General features: G+C 35.5%; 2 protein-coding genes across 3 annotated transcripts in view; one reads left to right on the forward strand and one right to left on the reverse strand.

The window, feature by feature from the left end:
- Positions 1 to 10679, forward strand: part of LOC117122800 (metabotropic glutamate receptor 7-like) — a 20564-nt gene extending 9885 nt beyond the window's left edge. For both annotated transcript variants that reach the window (XM_033268544.1, XM_033268553.1), the window contains exons 2-3: positions 7562 to 9668; positions 9971 to 10679. In XM_033268544.1, the coding sequence (XP_033124435.1) occupies positions 7584 to 9668; positions 9971 to 10462 (2577 nt within the window). In that variant the 5' untranslated portion in view covers positions 7562 to 7583 and the 3' untranslated portion in view covers positions 10463 to 10679. The remainder of the gene's footprint in view (positions 1 to 7561; positions 9669 to 9970) is intronic.
- Positions 10680 to 10908: 229 nt separating this feature from the next.
- LOC117122641 (organic cation transporter protein-like) overlaps positions 10909 to 20000 on the reverse strand; it is an 11161-nt gene continuing 2069 nt past the window's right edge. Inside the window, exons 3-11 of the mRNA XM_033268318.1 lie at positions 19547 to 19693; positions 19067 to 19178; positions 18388 to 18556; positions 17082 to 17217; positions 15106 to 15194; positions 14332 to 14543; positions 13610 to 13718; positions 12906 to 13139; positions 10909 to 12385 (exon numbers count right to left, since the gene is read on the reverse strand). Of these exons, the coding sequence (XP_033124209.1) occupies positions 12325 to 12385; positions 12906 to 13139; positions 13610 to 13718; positions 14332 to 14543; positions 15106 to 15194; positions 17082 to 17217; positions 18388 to 18556; positions 19067 to 19178; positions 19547 to 19693 (1269 nt within the window). The 3' untranslated portion in view covers positions 10909 to 12324. The remainder of the gene's footprint in view (positions 12386 to 12905; positions 13140 to 13609; positions 13719 to 14331; positions 14544 to 15105; positions 15195 to 17081; positions 17218 to 18387; positions 18557 to 19066; positions 19179 to 19546; positions 19694 to 20000) is intronic.

A 20000-nucleotide genomic window follows, 5' to 3' on the forward strand; every position in this document is an offset into this window, starting at 1 on the left:
CAATAGGCTGGGTGAGATTAGAATAAACAGCCTAAACAAGTAAACAGGAAGGCCAAAACTAAACTTTAGAGGCAAGCCTCAATAAATAAGCCAAATGATTTATCCAGAATAAATTGAAATGCCATTGGTTTGAGTCCAAATGGTGTGGTTGTTTTAAGTAAAAGTTCCCAGTGATTCTCTTTATCTTTGCGATTTTTGTCGCTCCAACTGGCATTATGGTCAATTGCAATCACTCTGAAATTTGAAATTGAATGACATGTGTATAAGAGACAGAAAATATACAATACAAACTCTATGTAAATGAGTTGTTGACCTGTTGCAAAAATATGTATTCAAGACACCAAAATATATTGTTTACCACAAATAATACAATATATGAGATAAATGACATTTTTGGTGAGGCAATTAATTGATTGCCTTATCCGAAATATGTGGTTTGTTTGGTTGCTCTTGAATGATTGTGTAGAATCAAGCATGGAGCATGTTTTGCATGATGAACCACAAAGATGACTACCCAAATTACGGTTGTCGCAAGAGTTAGTTTGCCTCTTGAATTTAGATTGTACTAATATATCACGAAGGTTAGGTGGTCTGCGATAGGCTATGAATGGTGTATCCGGAAAAACAGACCTAAGACGTTCTGTGGTCTGTAGAATGGCCATATGCTTCTGAATTATAGCCCTTAGTGGTGGTAACCTAGGGTGATAGGTAGTGACCAGAGGCAATTTGGTCGATCGTTGACGTGGTTTGTACGTCAGTGTTTGAGCACGAGGTATGTCCTTTGCGTTTTTTATAGCATTTTCAATGGGTCCTCGATGATAATTTCTATTCCGGAGATGTCCGGATAGTTCTTCTGTTCGATTCTGAAAATCTAAATCCGAAGAACAAGTGCGTCTCATGCGCAATGGTTGGCTGTACGGAATGTTTTTTGTACAGTGCGGGGGGTGACAGCTGCTAGGGAGCAGGTACATATGCTTATCCGTGGGTTTACGGAAGAGATCAGTTTTAAGTGCACCATTTTCCATGGTCACGGTAATGTCAAAAAAATCTACACTGCTTGTGGATTTGTTAGCAGTGAATTTGATTGTGGGGTGAGCCGAATTGTTCAATAGGAACGTATCCAAACTATCTTCACCATGGGTCCAGATCATGAAGATATCATCAATGTAGCGAAACCACACATCTGGTTTCTTGGGCTGTAGAGACAGGAAATTGGCCTCAAATTGTCCCATAAATAAGCCATTTTGGTGCCCATCGCTGTGCAATGAATTTGAAGGTAATGACCGTCGCCGAAAACAAAGTTATTATTGGTCAGAATCAGCATGATAAGTTCACGGAGATGTGATTTAGATGGAGTTTTGCCCCGAATTTGCTTGTAATTTGAAATGCACGCATTAACACCTTCTTCATGAGGGATATTAGTATACAATGACGAAACATCAAGTGTAGCCAGAACAGTATTATTAGGTAAATTTGAAATTTGGTTAATTTTGCGGATAAAGTCCGTGGAGTCCTGAATGTACGAGGGGAGAGCAACAACATATGTATCATTCGGTGGCGACTACAGCATAATATAAATTAGAATCCCTCTTTTTGGGACAGGGACACTCCTATTCAGGGGACACCCCTATTAAGGGAACCCTTTTCCGTGAAACGAGGGAAAATATATCTTTTAACATTACGGCCAATCACTACCAAGTCGACACCCTTAGGGGACGAGGACACTTAGATTTTGAAACTTTTTAAATGAAAAACAAAACTTTTATCTCCTGAATCATTAAAGAACGCGTATGTATCGTCCCAGGCGTCCATTTCCCTCGGTTCCTGTAGTCGCGGACTGTAACAGCCTGGCCCACTTTAAACGCGCGTGTCCTCTTATCCGCTTTATGAAACACTGTCTGGTCCACTTGCTTATTCTGAACATGACGTCGGAGGTCTGGTTTCAAGATATCCAAACGCGAACGAATGTTCCTGCCCATGAACAGGACCGCTGGTGGTTGTCCTGTCGTACAGTGTGGGGCATTCCTGTAAGCAAGCAGAAAGTTAGCCAATTTAGCTGTGATAGACCCTTCCTCTCCTTTTATCGCTTTCAATGCTTGTTTGAGGGTTTGAACAAAACGTTCAGCCAAGACATTCGTAGCTGGATGGTAAGACGCTGATCTGATATGTTTTATTCCATTATATTTAAGGAAGCCCTGGATCTCAGCGGATGTAAATTGAGTCCCATTATCGCTTACGAACTGTTCTGGTACCCCATTACGACAGAAAATATCACGTAACATATTTATCGTGTCTGTTGAGGTCGACGACTTAGAGCATACAACCTCCGGCCACTTAGAATGGGCATCAACTACTACCGGAAACATACGACATAGAAACGGCCCAGCATAGTCGACATGAATTGTCAGCCAAGGAGCCGATGGCCACTCCCAAGTACGAAGTGGTGCTACTTTGGGGTTGTTTTGAACCTTTTTGCAACCAGAACAACCCTTAACTAATTGTTCAATGTCATTGTCGATACCAGGCCACCACACATATCCGCGAGCAAGATTCTTCATCTTTACCACCCAAAGATGACCCTCATGTATCACGCTTAAAGCATCGTCTCGTAACTTTAATGGAACTACGACACGTAATCCCCACATGAGATCACAACACTGAGAGTTAATTCTTACTTACTTGAAATGATTTGAAATCAGATTCATTTATCACTGGCCACCCATTCATTGTATACTCACAAACCCCGAGCAAGCGTAACATCTCGCTCCGTTTCTCTGCGTATTTGCATACTTGTTATTGGCATCTTCTCTAATTGTGATACACACATCAGATCATCTGGGTCTGTGAAATTAGGGTGTTGGGCGCAATCAATCGGCAGTCGCGAAAGCCCATCTGCGTTACAATGCTTCCTAGTATTCCTATACTCGATATCATAATCGTGACTTGCTAGGAAAATAGCGTAACGTGTCAAACGCGATGCCGTTGTGTGGGAATACTTTTCGCAGGATGGAATATTGAAGTTAGCGGTTGGTGGTCTGTGATTAAGGTGAATTTCCGCCCCTGAAGATAAACTTCTTGATGCCCCAGACAAGTCCCAATTCCTCTTTATCAGTTTGCGAGTCGTTACGCTCTGCAGATGAAAGGGTACAAAAAGCGTATGCGATTGGCGTCGATTTCATGTCCACAAAATACGACTTTCTTCTTGAAAAACTCACATTTCTTCTTATTAAGCCGGAGGCCATGTTCATGGAGAACTTTGTTGAATACTCTCTCTAGGTTCTTAAGGTGCTCCCCATCATCCCGACCTGTAACTATCATGTCGTCTAACACACACTGTACTCTGGGAATTCCCTGGAGAATTTGTTCCATTGTTGGCTGCCAGTGCAGGGGCAGAAGCCACACCAAAATTCTAGTCGGTTCATCCTGTAAAGTCCTTTGTGTGTATTGAGGGTAAGTAGCTTGCTTGATTCCTCATTCATTACCATATGCAGGTAGGCTTGTCTCAAATCAAGCTTAATGAACTTTTGGCCACCTGCTAACGTGGCAAACACATCTTCAATTTTGGGTAGTGGGTAATGTTCTACCTTCACGTTTGCATTAACAGTCACTTTAAAATCTCCACATAGTCTGACGCCTCCATTTTTTAAAAGTACAGGCACAATGGGTGTAGCCCAGTCAATGAAGGGAACAGGTGATATTTTCTCTCGCTCTAGATTCTCTAGTTCCGCCTCAACTTTCGGTCGTAGAGCATATGGAACTTTCCTAGCTTTAAGAAACACTGGGTTGACATTTTCTTTAAGGGTTAAATTCCCTTTTATACCTTTCAATTCGCCAATTCCATCTGTGAATAATGCACTATACTCATGGGTTAATGCTCCAAGCTTTGCATCTGTACTGATATCTGGGGTAGTTTCTTCTGACAATGCTAGAATATTTTGCCAATCCAACTTAATGTGTGTCAGCCATTCGCGTCCGAACAAAGGCTGTCTACCATGTTTAACAACGTACAGACGCCCGTAGTTCTCTTGACCTTGATAATTAATGTTTACGTTTAATACTCCATCTGGTGTTACCTCTTCCCCTGTATAAGTTCTTAGTCTTATCTGGGTTTCCTGTATTTTCCAAATGCGAAAACATGCGATGATAATCAACTGTTGAAATGACAGATACCGCTGATCCGGTATATACTTCCATGCCTAATGGGATATTATTAACACGGGGAGTTTCCCATATAGCGCTGACTTTACCTGGCCGTCGTCCTGCAGTTTCCAACACACAATATCATCATCGCTACTACTATCCGCAATTTCGACATACTTAGTTGGTTTTGAAGTGGTTTTAAACTGAGGGGTAATTTTGGAATGATCGGATTTAGACAAAGAAAGGCAAACTGACCTAATATGACCCAGCTTGTTACATCCATGACAGATCGCGTCCTTGAAACGACACTTATCGGGTAGGTGCCCTGATTTCCCACAACGGTAGCACCTTGCGCTAGTTTCTTTGGTATTTCGAGATTGTCTCGCTGTGAAATATACCATGGTTGGTTCAAACTTTCCTTGTTGCAATTCAACAGCATCCCGTGTAGCGGCTTCCATTGCTATGACCATATAACTGGCCTTCTTCAGCGTAAGATTAGTCTCGGCGAGTAGACGTTTAGTTATATTCTCAGCTCGCAATCCACAAACAAGACGATCTCTGAGAGCTTCATTCAAATATGCTCCGAAATCACAATGTTTTGTTAATCGTCGTAACTCTACAAGATAAGTGCTAACTGATTCACACTGTCTCTGATCACGCTTATGAAAACGAAACAGCTCGGAAATTACAAGTGGTTTGGGGATTAAATGTTTCCCAGCGTTTCCACTAGCTCAGCATACGGCTTGGTACTCGGTTTATCCGGTGCAATCAAATTCTTAAGTAGGCCAACGTTTTAGGCCCTATTAAACTCAGGAAGGCAGGTACTTTCCTTTCCTGTATGTTGTTAGCCTCAAAATATTGTTCTAACCTTTCCATGTAAGTAAGCCAACTCCCGCTGGTATCGTCGAATGGGTCGATTCTGCCTATCAATGCATTCGCCATTTTTACTATGTTGTGCTGCGATGGTACTCTAAAACTTTACATGATTTGCCCACACAGATCGTGTATATTGACAATATGTATATGTTTAATATCTCGCAAATCAGTGATAAAAACTTTATAATACATAAGTGGATTTATGTAGTCCTCGTCGCCAGTTGTGGTGTATTCGCTCGGATAACCAACAGAGCAGTCCAACAAGACATTATTGTAACTCAACCATTTTAATACAACAAAACGTATCCCCGCGCGTTCGCATTTAATTAGCTCCGCGCGTATCGTACAACTAATTAGCATATAACATAAACAATAATAGTAGCAAGCCTATACTCAAATATGCTACACATATAAAACCGCAAAACAACTGAAAAAAAGGCTAGGGAATGCAGAAGCACGTAAACGGCATGTGGTTATAAAAACTACTGGTCGAGTGAAAAACGACGGTCAAAGTCATTATTTTCCCTCAATTAATCTGAAATATGGAATGATATTTACTCCGTGATATAAAGACTTTGATTATCTACGTTGTTAGAGTTTTTAAACCGGCAGGTTTCGAATCCCGGAAGTTTATTGAGGACCTTCGTTTAGCATTGTGCCCTTAGGATTGGAAATAAGCCTATAATATATGCTACATGTATTACAATATTTTATATAAATTTCATACGTTCCAAGCTCTAGATTAATGTTATTATTTATTCTCTGACAATAATCAGTAATGTCCTTGTATCTCGTAGTAATTTTGACAGGCGACGGACGTCCATTCAGTGCAATGACTGAATCGAAATGTTATTTTGCACAAAGCATGATTTTGCATAAAAGTGACAATTATAAATCAGCCCACCGTGTATCCATTGAAGTGATACCGGTATCGTGTTACAATACAAGCGAACATACTATTATTTTTTTTTTAATTAAAAACAAAATCAGGTTATCATTTATTATAAAATGAAGGACAAACCACCTAACCAATTACAAAATTATATCATATTTATAGTAGTGAAAAATAGTGCATTCCCTATTAATAACTTTACGTTATATAATAATATCCGTAATAAGAGCAGTATACTCATTTATAATTTAATTATCTTCCCAAAATTAGTTGCAACGTTGTGTCAACTTTATGACATTCCTTAAGCCCTGTCCAAACTGTTCTATGCCAATATATAGTCATTACGTGCCTATATTTTGGTCATAATGTGATGTCCTCATGACCATATTTAGGCATGTCACATGTTTTTGTCAAATAAAATTTGATAGCCTGGACAACGTTCGGGCATATTTCGTTTGTGTTTGCAGGGGTCTAGCAATACATTAATAATCACTGGGTATTTTAAGAAAATACCGTAGGTTACATTTTAACAGCTACTGGAAGAATGATACATTTGTACTAACTTGTGTTTAGTACGCGTGTAGCCTAATGTATTTGATAATAAATATTTTTTCGTTTCTAATGTGATAGAAAAATAATTTAATAGACTATGTCATTTAGTAAGAGTAGCGTGAACAATGCTAACTACACATTCAGCACTGTGTGTTTTAGTACGCTCTCGAAATGGTAGGCCTAATGGTAATTGTTGGAGGCTTATAGCGCATAATACGTGATCCCTATAATATGTAGAGAAAACAAAAATAGCAAAATCTATTCTAGTAGGTCAAGCTAACCATGCTAAAATAATTATCCGAAACAGACTGACGGAGAGGAACCAATACCTTCTGCTGTTAAAGACCATTGACAAGCAGTAGTTAGAAGACACAAGCACTCGAATAGTGTTGGCATCTGGCCTAGATTCAACAAGAAAATTAACAGAAAACAAAGACAAATTAAAAAGAAAGAAAAAGTGTGATTAAAAACATGGAGCGAGGAGGACTTTCGAATATAGATGGGAAGTTCATTACAGAGTCTAGCAGTGAACCGAAAAGGCCTCTCTCTGTATGGCATGAGATGAAGTACTATATATTCGTTGCATACATACGTTTAATATTTCATATACAACCGCCTCAGTCATCGTCATTGTTGTAAAATGTTAACAAATAAACTGTACTTAAATATTACAAAAGTTTAATTTATTGTATAATTGAGTAAAACTGCAGTCATTCGTTTCTTTTCAAAATAACACAAGGATGTACTTCACGTGCCACTCCCATTAATGCATGAGACTGTATTTGTTGTATTTGTTATATACCATATAATAGATAAAATTAAAATATATTTATGTGAGGATTACTGAATGGTAGAGGACGGGTTACCCCATGCAACACACCCCTCCGGCATGGATATAGTGATCTTGACAGAAGACATTTATCCCCTAGATGAAGGGCCATCAGTTGGTCAAATTTTTACGAAAGAAATTTTTACGTAAAATATACCACTTTTGACGATGTTTTTACCCAAAATGAAAGGACCTACACTATCAATTCAATGACTTACTAACACAACATACGGTGCAGGCATTTTATTTCGGATTCTTTTTTTCTTTTTCAGATTATAACTTCCTGAAGACATAATGGACTATTTTTTCAGCCTTCGATTAACTGAATGTTTGATTTTAATTTTTCTTCACCTATTGACAACGTCATTACAATCACACTTGCCAGACATAAAAACTAACGTCTACAAAAAACACGGTGACTTTATTATCGGGGTGTTAGCAGATGTTCACCAACTAGATGACGACGGTCAGTGCACCAAAATTCAAGATCTTGGTGTCTTGCATCGCCTCGAGGCTATAGCATACACACTAGATCATATAAATTCCCAAAATGACATATTGCCAAATGTCACAATTGGGTTTGAGATTTTGGACACATGTGGTGAAGAGGATACATTGCTTTCTCAAGCAATGCGTTTCGTACCGCCAGACAGCTTTCGAACGGAATCGTGTACATCAGCACCAGAAACGGGTAGTTCCGACGTCGTGTCAGTCATCGGAACAGAGTGGAGTGCGACAACCATGACTGCCGCCATGATGTATGGTATTATTCACCTACCTCTGGTGAGTTACTTTGCTACTAGTGACGATCTTACGAATAAAAATCGCTTTCCGTATTTTCTACGCGTTGTTCCACCTGATCGATTTCAAATGCAGGCAATAGTTGACTTGCTGTTATACTTCGAATGGCACTACATTACTGTTCTTTACTCTGATGACACTTACGGTCGCAACGCTATAAAGAATTTAATCAAACAAATATCAAACACCCCGAATGAAAGCATCTGCATAGCTAGCAGCTTTGAGATATCTCATAATTCAATTCTGCCAAGCGATTTTGATCATGTTATTGACAGCTTAAGATCTAATGAGCCTTCCATGGTTTTGATTTTGATTCTGCGCGTAAACCAAGGCAACGGTATGCTTGGCGCCCTTCGAGAAGCAGGTTTTGTTGGACAATTTCAGATAATTGGATGCGATGCATGGGGAAGGAATATATATGAAATAAACGAGGAAAACTTGGTGGTAGCAAAAGGATCATTAAAAATTCATTTCCATGCAGTGAAAAATGAAAAATTTGAAAAGTTTTTTGAATCTTTGACTCCCGAAAGCAATGAGAATCCTTGGTTTAAGGAATATTGGGATGCTTACCTGGTATGCAATGCAAGCAATGGGAGCACAGGCATAGTAGACGAAACTAAGTGCACAGATGCATACCAAGATTGCTTTAGTAAAGAAAGCTCAGTATCCCTTGTTGTAGATGCTGTTACTACTATTGCATTGGCCCTGGACGCTATGATTAAGGAAGGTCATTCTTCTAATGTCGGCGGACAACTTTTGTATGACTATATGAAGAATACGTCTTTTCCTGGTTCAGGTGGTTTGGTCGAGTTTGATGACCATGGTGATTTACCAGGTATATATGTCATTGAGACTATTCAGTCAGTCGGCAACGGCTACCAATTTTTGCATGTCGGTACATGGGAGAGCATTGGTAAAGGGGAAAGCTTTTCAACAAACCGGCTACAGATTAATGAATCTAATATTGTGTGGTTAGTGAACGGTAGAGAGAGTGAGAGCCCTGTATTATCGAAATGTAGCCTACCTTGCAAAGCCGGTCACATTCGTATTAAGAACAATGACTGTTGTTGGACCTGTGTCAACTGTTCCGAAAACCAGATATCTACGGAAGCAGAATGCCACACTTGTCTAGACAACGAAAAGATAGATTTAAATAGAACGACATGTGTCCCCTTTGAGCCTGTATACATACAATGGGAAAATGCATGGGCTGTTGGACTGTCGGTATTGGCCTCTGTCGGGTTGGGCGTTTCTACGTACGTCCTAGTGATGTTTATCAAATATAATGGACAGAAATTGATCAAAGCATCAAGCCGAGAACTAAGTGGTATCATGCTATTTGGAGTATTCATGTCGTTCAGCCTCGTTTTCAGTATTATCTCCAAACCAACAAAGGCCACTTGCTTCGTTAATCGAATCGGTTTCATGCTCTGCTTTACGATAATATATGCATCATTACTTGTACGAGTAAATCGCATTCATCGCATCTTCAGTGCTGGAATGAAATCTACAAAGAAACCGAGGTTCATCAGTCCTCGCTCACAAATAGCATTTGCGAGCGCATTAATTTCCGTTCAGGTAAGTTATTGCGACCTAAACTTTGTTCACATATATATTTTCGACAACAGTTAGTTAGCATTAAATCCTTTTATCTAGTTTATTTATGACATAATTTTAGACTCAGGGTCAATGTTGTGCCAATAATGAAGGCTTAGGAATTGGAGTTGTTTTGGTCGTGAGAAAAAAATCATTCTTGGCTTGCCAAAATATGATGTGCTTGCATTAAATGCTTAGAAAACACAAAATATAAGACCATTACCATCCTCATTTCCAATTTTAATTATTTAGGGAAAATAATATTTTCTCATTGTATTCTCTAGGTTCTAATCAGCGGAATATCTCTCTTAATAATGAAGGCAGATACTGACATCGTTGTCGTCCAACCACATGTGAGGACAGTGCTCATCTGCAAAATTGCGTTTATCGAACTCGTAGGCTCGTTGTGTTATAACCTTTTTCTTATAATATGCTGTACATATTATGCTTTTGTATCGCGTAAAGTGCCTAATAACTATAACGAATCGCGTTTCATTAATATGAGTGTGTACACGACATTAATCATATGGCTTGGTTTTATTCCGAGTTACTTTCTCATCGGTGACACATTGCTTAGAGTCAGTGTCATGTCGCTAGTGATGATATTTAGTGCATTCGTGACGCTTTGGTTTATGTTTCTACCAAAAATATATGCGATACTATACCTAAATGATGAAAAATATCAACTCCAAAAGGTAGATCAATCATTAGAAACAATGACTAAAAACCATCCACTTAAAAGACAGGAAAGAAACAAAATAGCTCCTATAATTTAGAAAAATCAATTAACTAATTTGTTTGGAAAGAAATATGCGAGTTAAAGATGTATTGTGCCATGGAAAAAAAAAACCCATAAAATTATAATATTTGAAATTAACTTGCTCATTATACATGACAATTATCAATTTGAGTATAGAAATTATTAGTATATCTAAAAAAAAACACACAAAAAAAAACACGTTTGCCCAAATTGTAGAGCAAAAAATTGTTTTAATTTTTATTCTTATCGTTAATGGAAGTTTGGACTACAATTGACAAGTGCATAATCTGTCTCTTATACACATCTAGATGTGTATAAGAGATAGATTTTTCAGTGGGATTGAGCACTGTTTCACAAAAAATTGAGATAATATATATATATATATATATATATATATATATATATGTTACATATATATATACATCAAACGGTAGACGCAGACAAAATAAACTGCTACGATACTTTGGCTTGTAGGAGACATAGAAATATTTTATTTCCGAAATTTTCAGCAACTCCTGTTACCTTCGTCAGCGTTTGATTGTCTATGAAAAACTGAACAGAATACATAAGAATACACAATGGGTGACTAATCACCAGATCTATAAACAATAGGATACACAGTCTAATCACTAGCAATAGTTTATAAGGAGGCCTTAAGTCTGACATAAGCAAATAGGAATAAATCAATAGCTGGTCAGTGTGGCAATACTAATGAATAGTAAACAAGGAAATAGGCCTAAAAACAACAAATATAAAAAAAGAAGAAAATAAAATGAACAGTAGCCGGAGATACAAGAAATGGAGATGATAATAATAATAATAGTGATAATAACAATAATAATAATAATAATAATAATAATAATAATAATAAAAATAATGATAATAATAATAATGATGATAATAATAATAATGATAATAATAATAATAATAATAATAATAATAATAATAATAATAATATCATAATAACGAAATAATAAGGGCAAATAAAATGTCAAGTAGACACATAACAATCAAAAAAGGCATGAAGAAATATATAATATATGATATAAAAATAGAAATATAGAAAATAAAATATTGGAAAATATAACGAATAAATGAAGTGAGAATAAAAATGAACACTAAATCAATTATATATATATATGTTATATATATATATTATATTATATATATATATATATATATACGGCAATATACTACTATAGGGGAAACCTTAACAATGGATATATACATATACATATATACATACATATATACATATATATATATATATATATATATATATATATACATACATGCCAATGCGCAAGAGTGTGCGGAATTAGTTGCTTTAATTGGATTTAAATACCCAAATAGCCTTATTAACTGCAGGTCCCGGGTTCGAATCCCGATTGAGGCAACTTTATTCGCACTCACAGATTCTTATCCCTATTAATATATATATATGTATATATAAATATAAATATATATATATGTATATATAAATATAAATCATCTTAGAAATGCCTAATTTTACTGTTTCTTATGATTATTTTTTTATAATTTCTCTAATTGTTTTACTTTATATACAGTTTCAATTCTTTCTAACGTGTAAACAAATCCTTTTTGTAGTTGTGTTAATATGTTTTTATAATTAAAAAGAGGCTTTTAAAATGTTGTACTGCCTTTATTATTATATATTTTATTCTTGTTGAAATACAATAAATTATAGAACAATTATAAAAACTGAAAAAACTAAGACTTACAATTTTGATTTTAAGTAACATAATAATATACAAAACAAAAAAGGCTTGTTTGAGTCTTTTAAATAAAAGAATTATACGCTTAGTGTTTGTTGATGCTTATGCGTCTTCAAAATTCCTGAGTGATATAGTGCTGTTATTATACCGCACTATCGTCAACATTCACCGAACGGTAGTGGTCTTTGGGTCTTGAATCTCCACTGCAGAATACACGAAATAAATATATTACAAAAAAGAAAATTAATAATAAAAATACTCAATACAACCATTATCTAAAACGAAATATGTTATTAGTTTAATATACCAAGTTAAGCAAGATCCGTAAGCAAATTTTTTTTTGTGCAAACTTTTTTTTTAAACAAAGTAAATGTAAAAACAATAGAGTTGCAAAGAATACAACTGATAAATATTAAACAAAAGTATGTTTAGTCTTAGTAGTGATACCGATCCAAATTTAGGTATTAATCGGGTGTAATAACAGGCTATAATAATATAGTTTAAGCTATGTTTATGTTACTCTCGAGATGAGATAAAGTGTCATTTATAGCTGTTTTGCGTACCGCATGCATATAATGATGTGTTGCTCGTTAGAAGAGTATCTGCCATTTGAAAAAATATGGGAGAGGTCAAGGCCATTATTAAAGTGATTTTTGATTCGTAAAGTTGAAGAGTTATTAACTTCTTTTTTTTAGAAAAAAATGGAAATTATTATTTACTTACCACAGGTGTTTACATCTGACAATTTTATGTTTGTCAGCCTCACTGACAGTGTCAGGTAGTTTCTTGTTGAGCGTGTCCGGCAGCAATAGTATCAAGACTCCAGCTAACAACGATTGTGCACCAAACAGAATTAGCGGCATTACTACCAATGTTGTGTCTCCAATCAGAAGGATATACGGGGCGGATACTCCGCCAATTCGAGCGCAGACCGACGAGAAACCCAGACCGACATTTCTACAGGTTAAATATGACAATAAAACCGAAATATTGAACTTGAAAGACTAATTTCTAAAATACTGTTCTTTAGATAGATGTATATTTAAATACCTGTACCTTCGTAACGAAATGTCGGATTTAAATGATTCTTTTTACCACGTTATAACTATCAATTATCATTTTTTTGTGATCTCTCCTGCTTTGGAAAGAATGCTTTCACTGCCACCATGCTCACTACACACATTGTCAAGACATACATAGGCCCACAAGGATTCATTGAATGTTTCAATTTTCCAAATTCTTTCCGTGGTTAAGTAAAGGTAATGGTGTACTGAAATATTGACACGTGGAACTATATCACTATTGTCACTTTTAAGGCCTTATTTACACCGAGCACGGCTGTGGCATCCGACAGCGGTAAAAAAATATTGTCATGCAAAATACACAGCAATGTAATATAATATATAAGAACCAAGTATTATACGAACCTGACGGAGGTTGGGTAGAGCTCAGCTGAATATAAATATATGATACCGTAGGAGGCTGTGATGCACAGCTTTCCTATCATTGCACATATCAACACTGGTATCTTGTAATCTATAATTGAGGTGGAAATGTAGACTGTTATTATTTGTCTAATTATAGAATGGCTAGTTAGAAGAAGGGGTTATCGTGCACCCAAGGGAAACTACTTAGAAATTAGATTGTTACTGATCTAAAAATGCGTAGTGTCAGAGTGATGTACACAGGATTGACGTATATATCCCATATGTAAATCAATGACGTCATTATTAAAGTAGACCTAACTAGTATTTTCCACTAACATTATGGCATCCGTTCATCAGGTTTTGATGCAAGAAGAATTGTATATAATTTCTCCGATGTAATCTGTTATCTTATTTCAGCATATTTTGCCGATATGTATATAATGCTGCACTGAAATTATAAAAATATTACCGTATTAGCCCATATCTCAGCCATCAGTGCAGAAAATTGAACAAAAATTTATAAATTGATCGGACCATTTTCTGAGAGTTTCTGTTATGCTGTCGTCCGGATGTTAGTATGTAAAATAGTGCTACAAATTACCTAATGTAATTATATGTCAGTCAATATTTTAGATAAAGAAAATAATAATAAAAAATATTGTGATGTATTACTATCGCGTATAATATATGTAGAATTACAAAAATGCTTTATTATTACCAACCTTTGATTACTGTTGTTGACAGTAGAACGAGGCCGCCTATGACCATAAATATACATAAAAGTTTCTTCCTACCCAGACGATTCAAAAGAAGCTGTGACAATATGTACGCTGGCACCTCAACAGCTCCAGCAATGAAGAAGGAAAAATAAGGATTTGTACCCAGACTTTCTGTATGGAAAGATAGACCGTAATATACCATAGAATTTGTGAGCCTACAATAAAGAGAGACATTATGGTTTACTAATGGAAATATAAGGTAGCAAATTGATGTAGGCTTGTGAAGTCATTGTAGTATTATGAGGGCAGTAGTGCCACACTCTATGCATGGACAGTGCAGTCTTCTAGGTACGTTGAAATTAAACCGTGTTGTTTAGTTAACTTAATGACGCGGGTCAGTCATTTGTGTGTAAGTGTAGAAAGAAAGTTATCGTTTAAAAACAAAACAAAACAAAACACCAAGGTAAAACAAACGTCATCAAAAACGTATTAAAGTAAATTATTCATTATAGATTTTAAGGAATTTAAAAATGATGATTGGTGGTAATATAAATACAATTAAAAGTTTACATTAATAGGTTTATTGTCTTGAAAAATTCCAACGATTATAGATCTGCCATGCAATGTACAGTAGGTAGGTGTATACTACCCATTTTCAATTAAAGGATCAGCGCAAAAATGATTAGCCTACTTATTAAACACCAAGAAAAAAAAAACAAAAAAAAAAAACATTAGACACTCGGAAATACTAAGGAACTTCCTTCCAACTGTACATACCAGTTAAAAGAAATAAGAAACGTTTTCTTGCGCATTGTCGGTGTTATAAACAACTCTTTCGCAGTTTCAGATTCGACCTCATTGTTTTCCTGCAAACGGAAATGGTATTAAGTTTTATATTAACAACATAGTGTGAATTGAGAGTTTATACAGAAAATATTACACAAACATCAGAAAACATCATATCAAATTAGATATTTGCTGGTATGCTATATAGTAACAGAGATATTCGCCATTATACATGTCATTGTCTGCTGCCATCTATTTTTGAAAATTTCATTCTCAGTTCTAATATCAATACTATGTATATTCTTATGTTTATAGCTAAACTGATACACTGATAAAAAAGTGGCACAAATTATACTTTTATTTATTTATTAAAATTCTCATTTAACAGCGGGAAATCCGCCACTTACAAAATTGAACTTAATCTAACGGAACTGAAACGGAAGTAAGAAAATTACAATTTCAAATCGATTTTACAAGGCGAAAAAAAAACAATCATAAAAAGAAATTAAACAATCTTGTTAGTAAAACAATTTTGTTAGTAAAACATTTATATCAAAATCAATGAAATTGTCTTTATCAACAAAAACAATTATAAATAATACAAATAGGCCCTACGGGACAATAAACCATTTTTAGTAACATTGAATCGACAAATCATTCAACGGATTACATCTAGAAAGACGGGTCCGACAGCCAACAGCTCTAACATGGATTGAAAACAAATACACTAAATCACAATCAAACCTAGAATTCATACACTTATACAAAAACTGAAGATCAAACAACGAAAAAAAATGAACGAGGACATCGACAAGTAGAACCAAAAAAGAACGAAACTGTCTTTGAACTTTTGGAGACAGGAACATTGAGAGGGGAAAAAGAATTAGACATATAACACTATAACAGCATACAGGATTCAAGATGTGAATAAAGAAGAGAAACATACAAATGAATTATACTAATAGGATTCTTAACACACCAAAAATTACGTCTGATCATGCCAAGCATTCTATTGGCCTTGTTTACAGCAGCGTCAACTTCTGGAATAAAATTGAGTTATCTATTAATAATAATAATACCAAGGTTTTTATGTTGTTCAATTCTTTCTAGTAATTTTTACTTATCCATGCGATATAGGTTGTTTTTTGTTTGTGATTGTCAACACTTTACATTTAGGGATATTTAGACTCCTCTTCCATGTAGTGGTCATTCTGAAGAGGCTACAAATATCTTCCTTAGCAGAGGGATGGTGTCATTAGCAGAATTAATCATTTAATTCTTTTTTTTAATCGTTGGCAAACAGTAAACAGGTAGAAGAAAAGTAATGAGAGAGTTCATTAACGAATATGTTGAATAAGAGAGGGACCAAGATTGAAAGGAACTCCGGAAAGAACTGAAGCCAGTCGGATAACTGGCCTTGGATGACCACGGGCTGTTGTCTACCGCTAAGGTAACTGTCGAACCAATCCAGAAAGGGGGGGGGGCGAATATATCAAATTTAAAGAGTTTATGAATAAGAAGCTAATGAGAAACAAGGCCGTGTTAATAGCAAAGTATGCGGAAGGTAGTAAAGAGGCGAGGTTAGTAAGGCCATGGTAAGGCAGGATCTTTTCGGGAGAAAGTCATGCTGATAGGGAATGAGAACAGGAGAGACATGAGAAATTAGGAGAGAATAAATTATACTTTCAAAAACTTTGGATAGAGTATGAAGCAATAAGATGGGACGGCAATTAAAGACAAGAGAAAAAAAACCTCGCCTCTTCTTATATATATATATATAAATGATATATTTCCCTATGTTGAAAAACCACTTTCCAATTGGAATCAACGCGAGGCAATTGCCAGTATATGGACAAAATAGTTTCATGGCAAGAACGACACCAACATTAACAACAACATAATATAATATAATGTAAAATATTAATATCTTATGAAATAATATATAATACATAATAACATTTACAAACCTTATCGTTGAGTATATTTTGAATACCATTTTCAGGGAAAGTCGAATTGTTTATTTTCGCAATTTTTTTAAGCACCTTCATTCCCTCATCGTACCTTCCTTTCGCAATCATCCACCGAGGAGATTCGGGTATTAACCTTAAAATATTAGAAATAATAATCCACACAAATAAAGAAGAACTATTGAATGGGACATATAATTCTACACTTGAAAAAAATATCATTTTGATAAAACGAATTTTAAAGGTTCTGTTTACAGAAAATTATTAATAATCGAAAGAAATATCTAGCCAAAAAATATAGGTTGCCACTTAACATAAAACATGACCGTGAGTCTTGTGGGGAGTTTTAAACGTTAAACATATTAAATACTTTTGTGGTGTTTTTTTTTTCGGTGTGAATCCCACTAAGGATAACCCACTAAGTCCGAAGACTTGTTTGCAGTGGGGTCCTTCTGGTGGTGAATTGGGCAGTACACTGGCAAACAATCCCCTACTCTTTTCCGAAGTGTCACTGCGTTCTTTAACGTGCACAGGGCATAAACATCTTATCCGAAAGACGGTGCGCTATTAAAACACAAGGAGAGCAGCGACCTACAGATCTTCACAGTTCAGCGCACAAACAGTGGCTACCAACAGTTTAGCCGACTAAACTAAGCTACTCTGAAGAAAAACATCAATTTTTCATTGGGAGGTAAAGTTATACCTCAAAATAATTTAATGATATATATTTTTTTTAAATAAACTTTAATTATAATGAACGTTAAGAAATGTTTTGTTAAATGACAGTTTGCCAAAAGATGTTCCGCCTACAGACAATTAGGTGAATGGACACGTCATTTTGCCGATACTCTTTTCGCCTACAGGATGTTCATTTTTCTGACAGTCAATGCACCAACAACCAGCCAATTTTCCGACAATGACGGGATGTTTCGTCGAACAGCAGTTCATTGACAGACGCTCCACCGACAGAACGGACTTTCGCAAACACACTTTTTTTTCTTTCTTGTTTTGCAGAGAAGATGTTTCACCAAAAGTAAATTCGTCTATAATTACTGAATGTTTTGTTGAATGGCAGTTTACCGACCGACGTTCCGCCAACAGACCATTGGACAAATGGAATTTTGCCGAGAGGATGTTTCGCTGCCAACAAGTTCGCCGACATCCATTCTTCGAACGTCAATTCCCCGACACCTTGTTGCAATACCATAACATTTTACATAATCTTCAGTCAAAAAAATGTTATCAATAATGAAATACATTTATAAATACGCCTAAATAATTAAACATGATATATTATTTTACTTACCAATAGTAGCTAAACAATAGTATACTAGGAAGTGAAAGAGCCAACTCAATGTTCTTCCAGTCTCTAAGAGCATAAGCAACACCAGCTAAAATTATGTAACCGAATGTATAAAAATATTCAATTGTTATCCCAATAAATGTCCGCCAAGAAGGACCAACCATCTCCGTTACTGAAATAGATAAATAACAAAATTATATTCATATATATATGTTTTAAATTGTAAACATAAATTAGTTTGTATAAAAACCAATTAGGCATTTTTTACGTGATCGCTTCAAAGCACGCAATCATTTCAGATGTTCTGTGTGAAAATATTGACATTGGAGTTGATATTTCCGCGTATAAGGTTTAATAATGAACTACATTACATTACACACATGGTACCAGACGCCGTTGATTATTGTGAAAATAATTAGGAAATATCTGAAATTTACTAGAGCTTAATAAGGCCCAAATGTTATTATTTCTTGTCTATATAAAAGTTGTATTTTAAAAAGTGTAACGGTAAGCCTATTGTATGATAATTTAGAAAACGTTGCTTCACAACCAATAAATGATGAAAAGCTCAGAATGTTAACTTCTTAAACAAGCATAATGATAAATGCGTGCTAGAAATTATTGTGCATTGCGTTTATTAAGAAGATATCATCAATATTGTGATGAAAATTCAAATAGTTACCAAATACAAATGCGGTAATGAAGACACCAGAACAGGTTGACCCTACAAGGAATTGAAACACAATGAAGACAGGAAAGGATTTGGAAAGACTTGAAGCAACGCCTGATACAACCTGAAAGTAAACAGTGAGGCGTTACTTTCGCCTACAAGCTTTATGAAGATGTTTTTCGGGCAGTGGTTGCTTCCTAGGTTTTCAACCTCGTGGTTGCGCGTTCGAGTCTCATGATGTCTTCTTCCGCGAGGCTTATATTCCTCAGCTTGCACTTGTTGATATAAATATTGTGCCAACAAGCATAGGCTTTAAGTATGAGGTAATATCATCTCAATCGATGTGCCTAAACATCATCAAGTTTAAATTATTGAAGGAACCGTTACTGCAATGCACCTTATCTAAAAAAGAAATATTTTTCACCACATTTTCTAATTACAATTCATACATTCCTGTATGTAGCTCACTCTTTGGTGAGATTGAAACATTACCTGGATAATTAATGCTATCATAAGTATTTTCTTTCGGCCAAACTTGTCCGACAATTGGCCAAAGACAAACGATCCGATAAGTTTTCCCAGCAAAACGATGGACTTCCCTAGTTGACGCATCCAATTTTTGTCACAAACCAAGTTCCACTGGAAAAATAAGAATTAACTACTATAAAAATAACGATTATATTAATGCAATAGCTTGATAAGTTTATAACAGAAAGACATTGTTCACACCGATAAATACCTTAATGGATTCAATACATTCTTTGGCAAATTATAAAGTACAGATTTTTATCTCTCGGTTTGATCTTTGGTTGCGATAGCTTAATAAAATTCCTCCAATTCATGCATCCAGCACTGATCCAATAACATTTAATAGTATTTGGAACACCCTTAAAAAGCAAAATCATCTTTTGATCATGATGAAATATCATACGGCATTTTAAAAAAA

The sequence above is a fragment of the Anneissia japonica genome, unplaced genomic scaffold, assembly GCF_011630105.1.
Source record: "Anneissia japonica isolate Jap-2015-1 unplaced genomic scaffold, ASM1163010v1 scaffold3032_len512176_cov184, whole genome shotgun sequence".
In the NCBI taxonomy this organism is placed as follows: Eukaryota; Metazoa; Echinodermata; class Crinoidea; order Comatulida; family Comatulidae; genus Anneissia; species Anneissia japonica.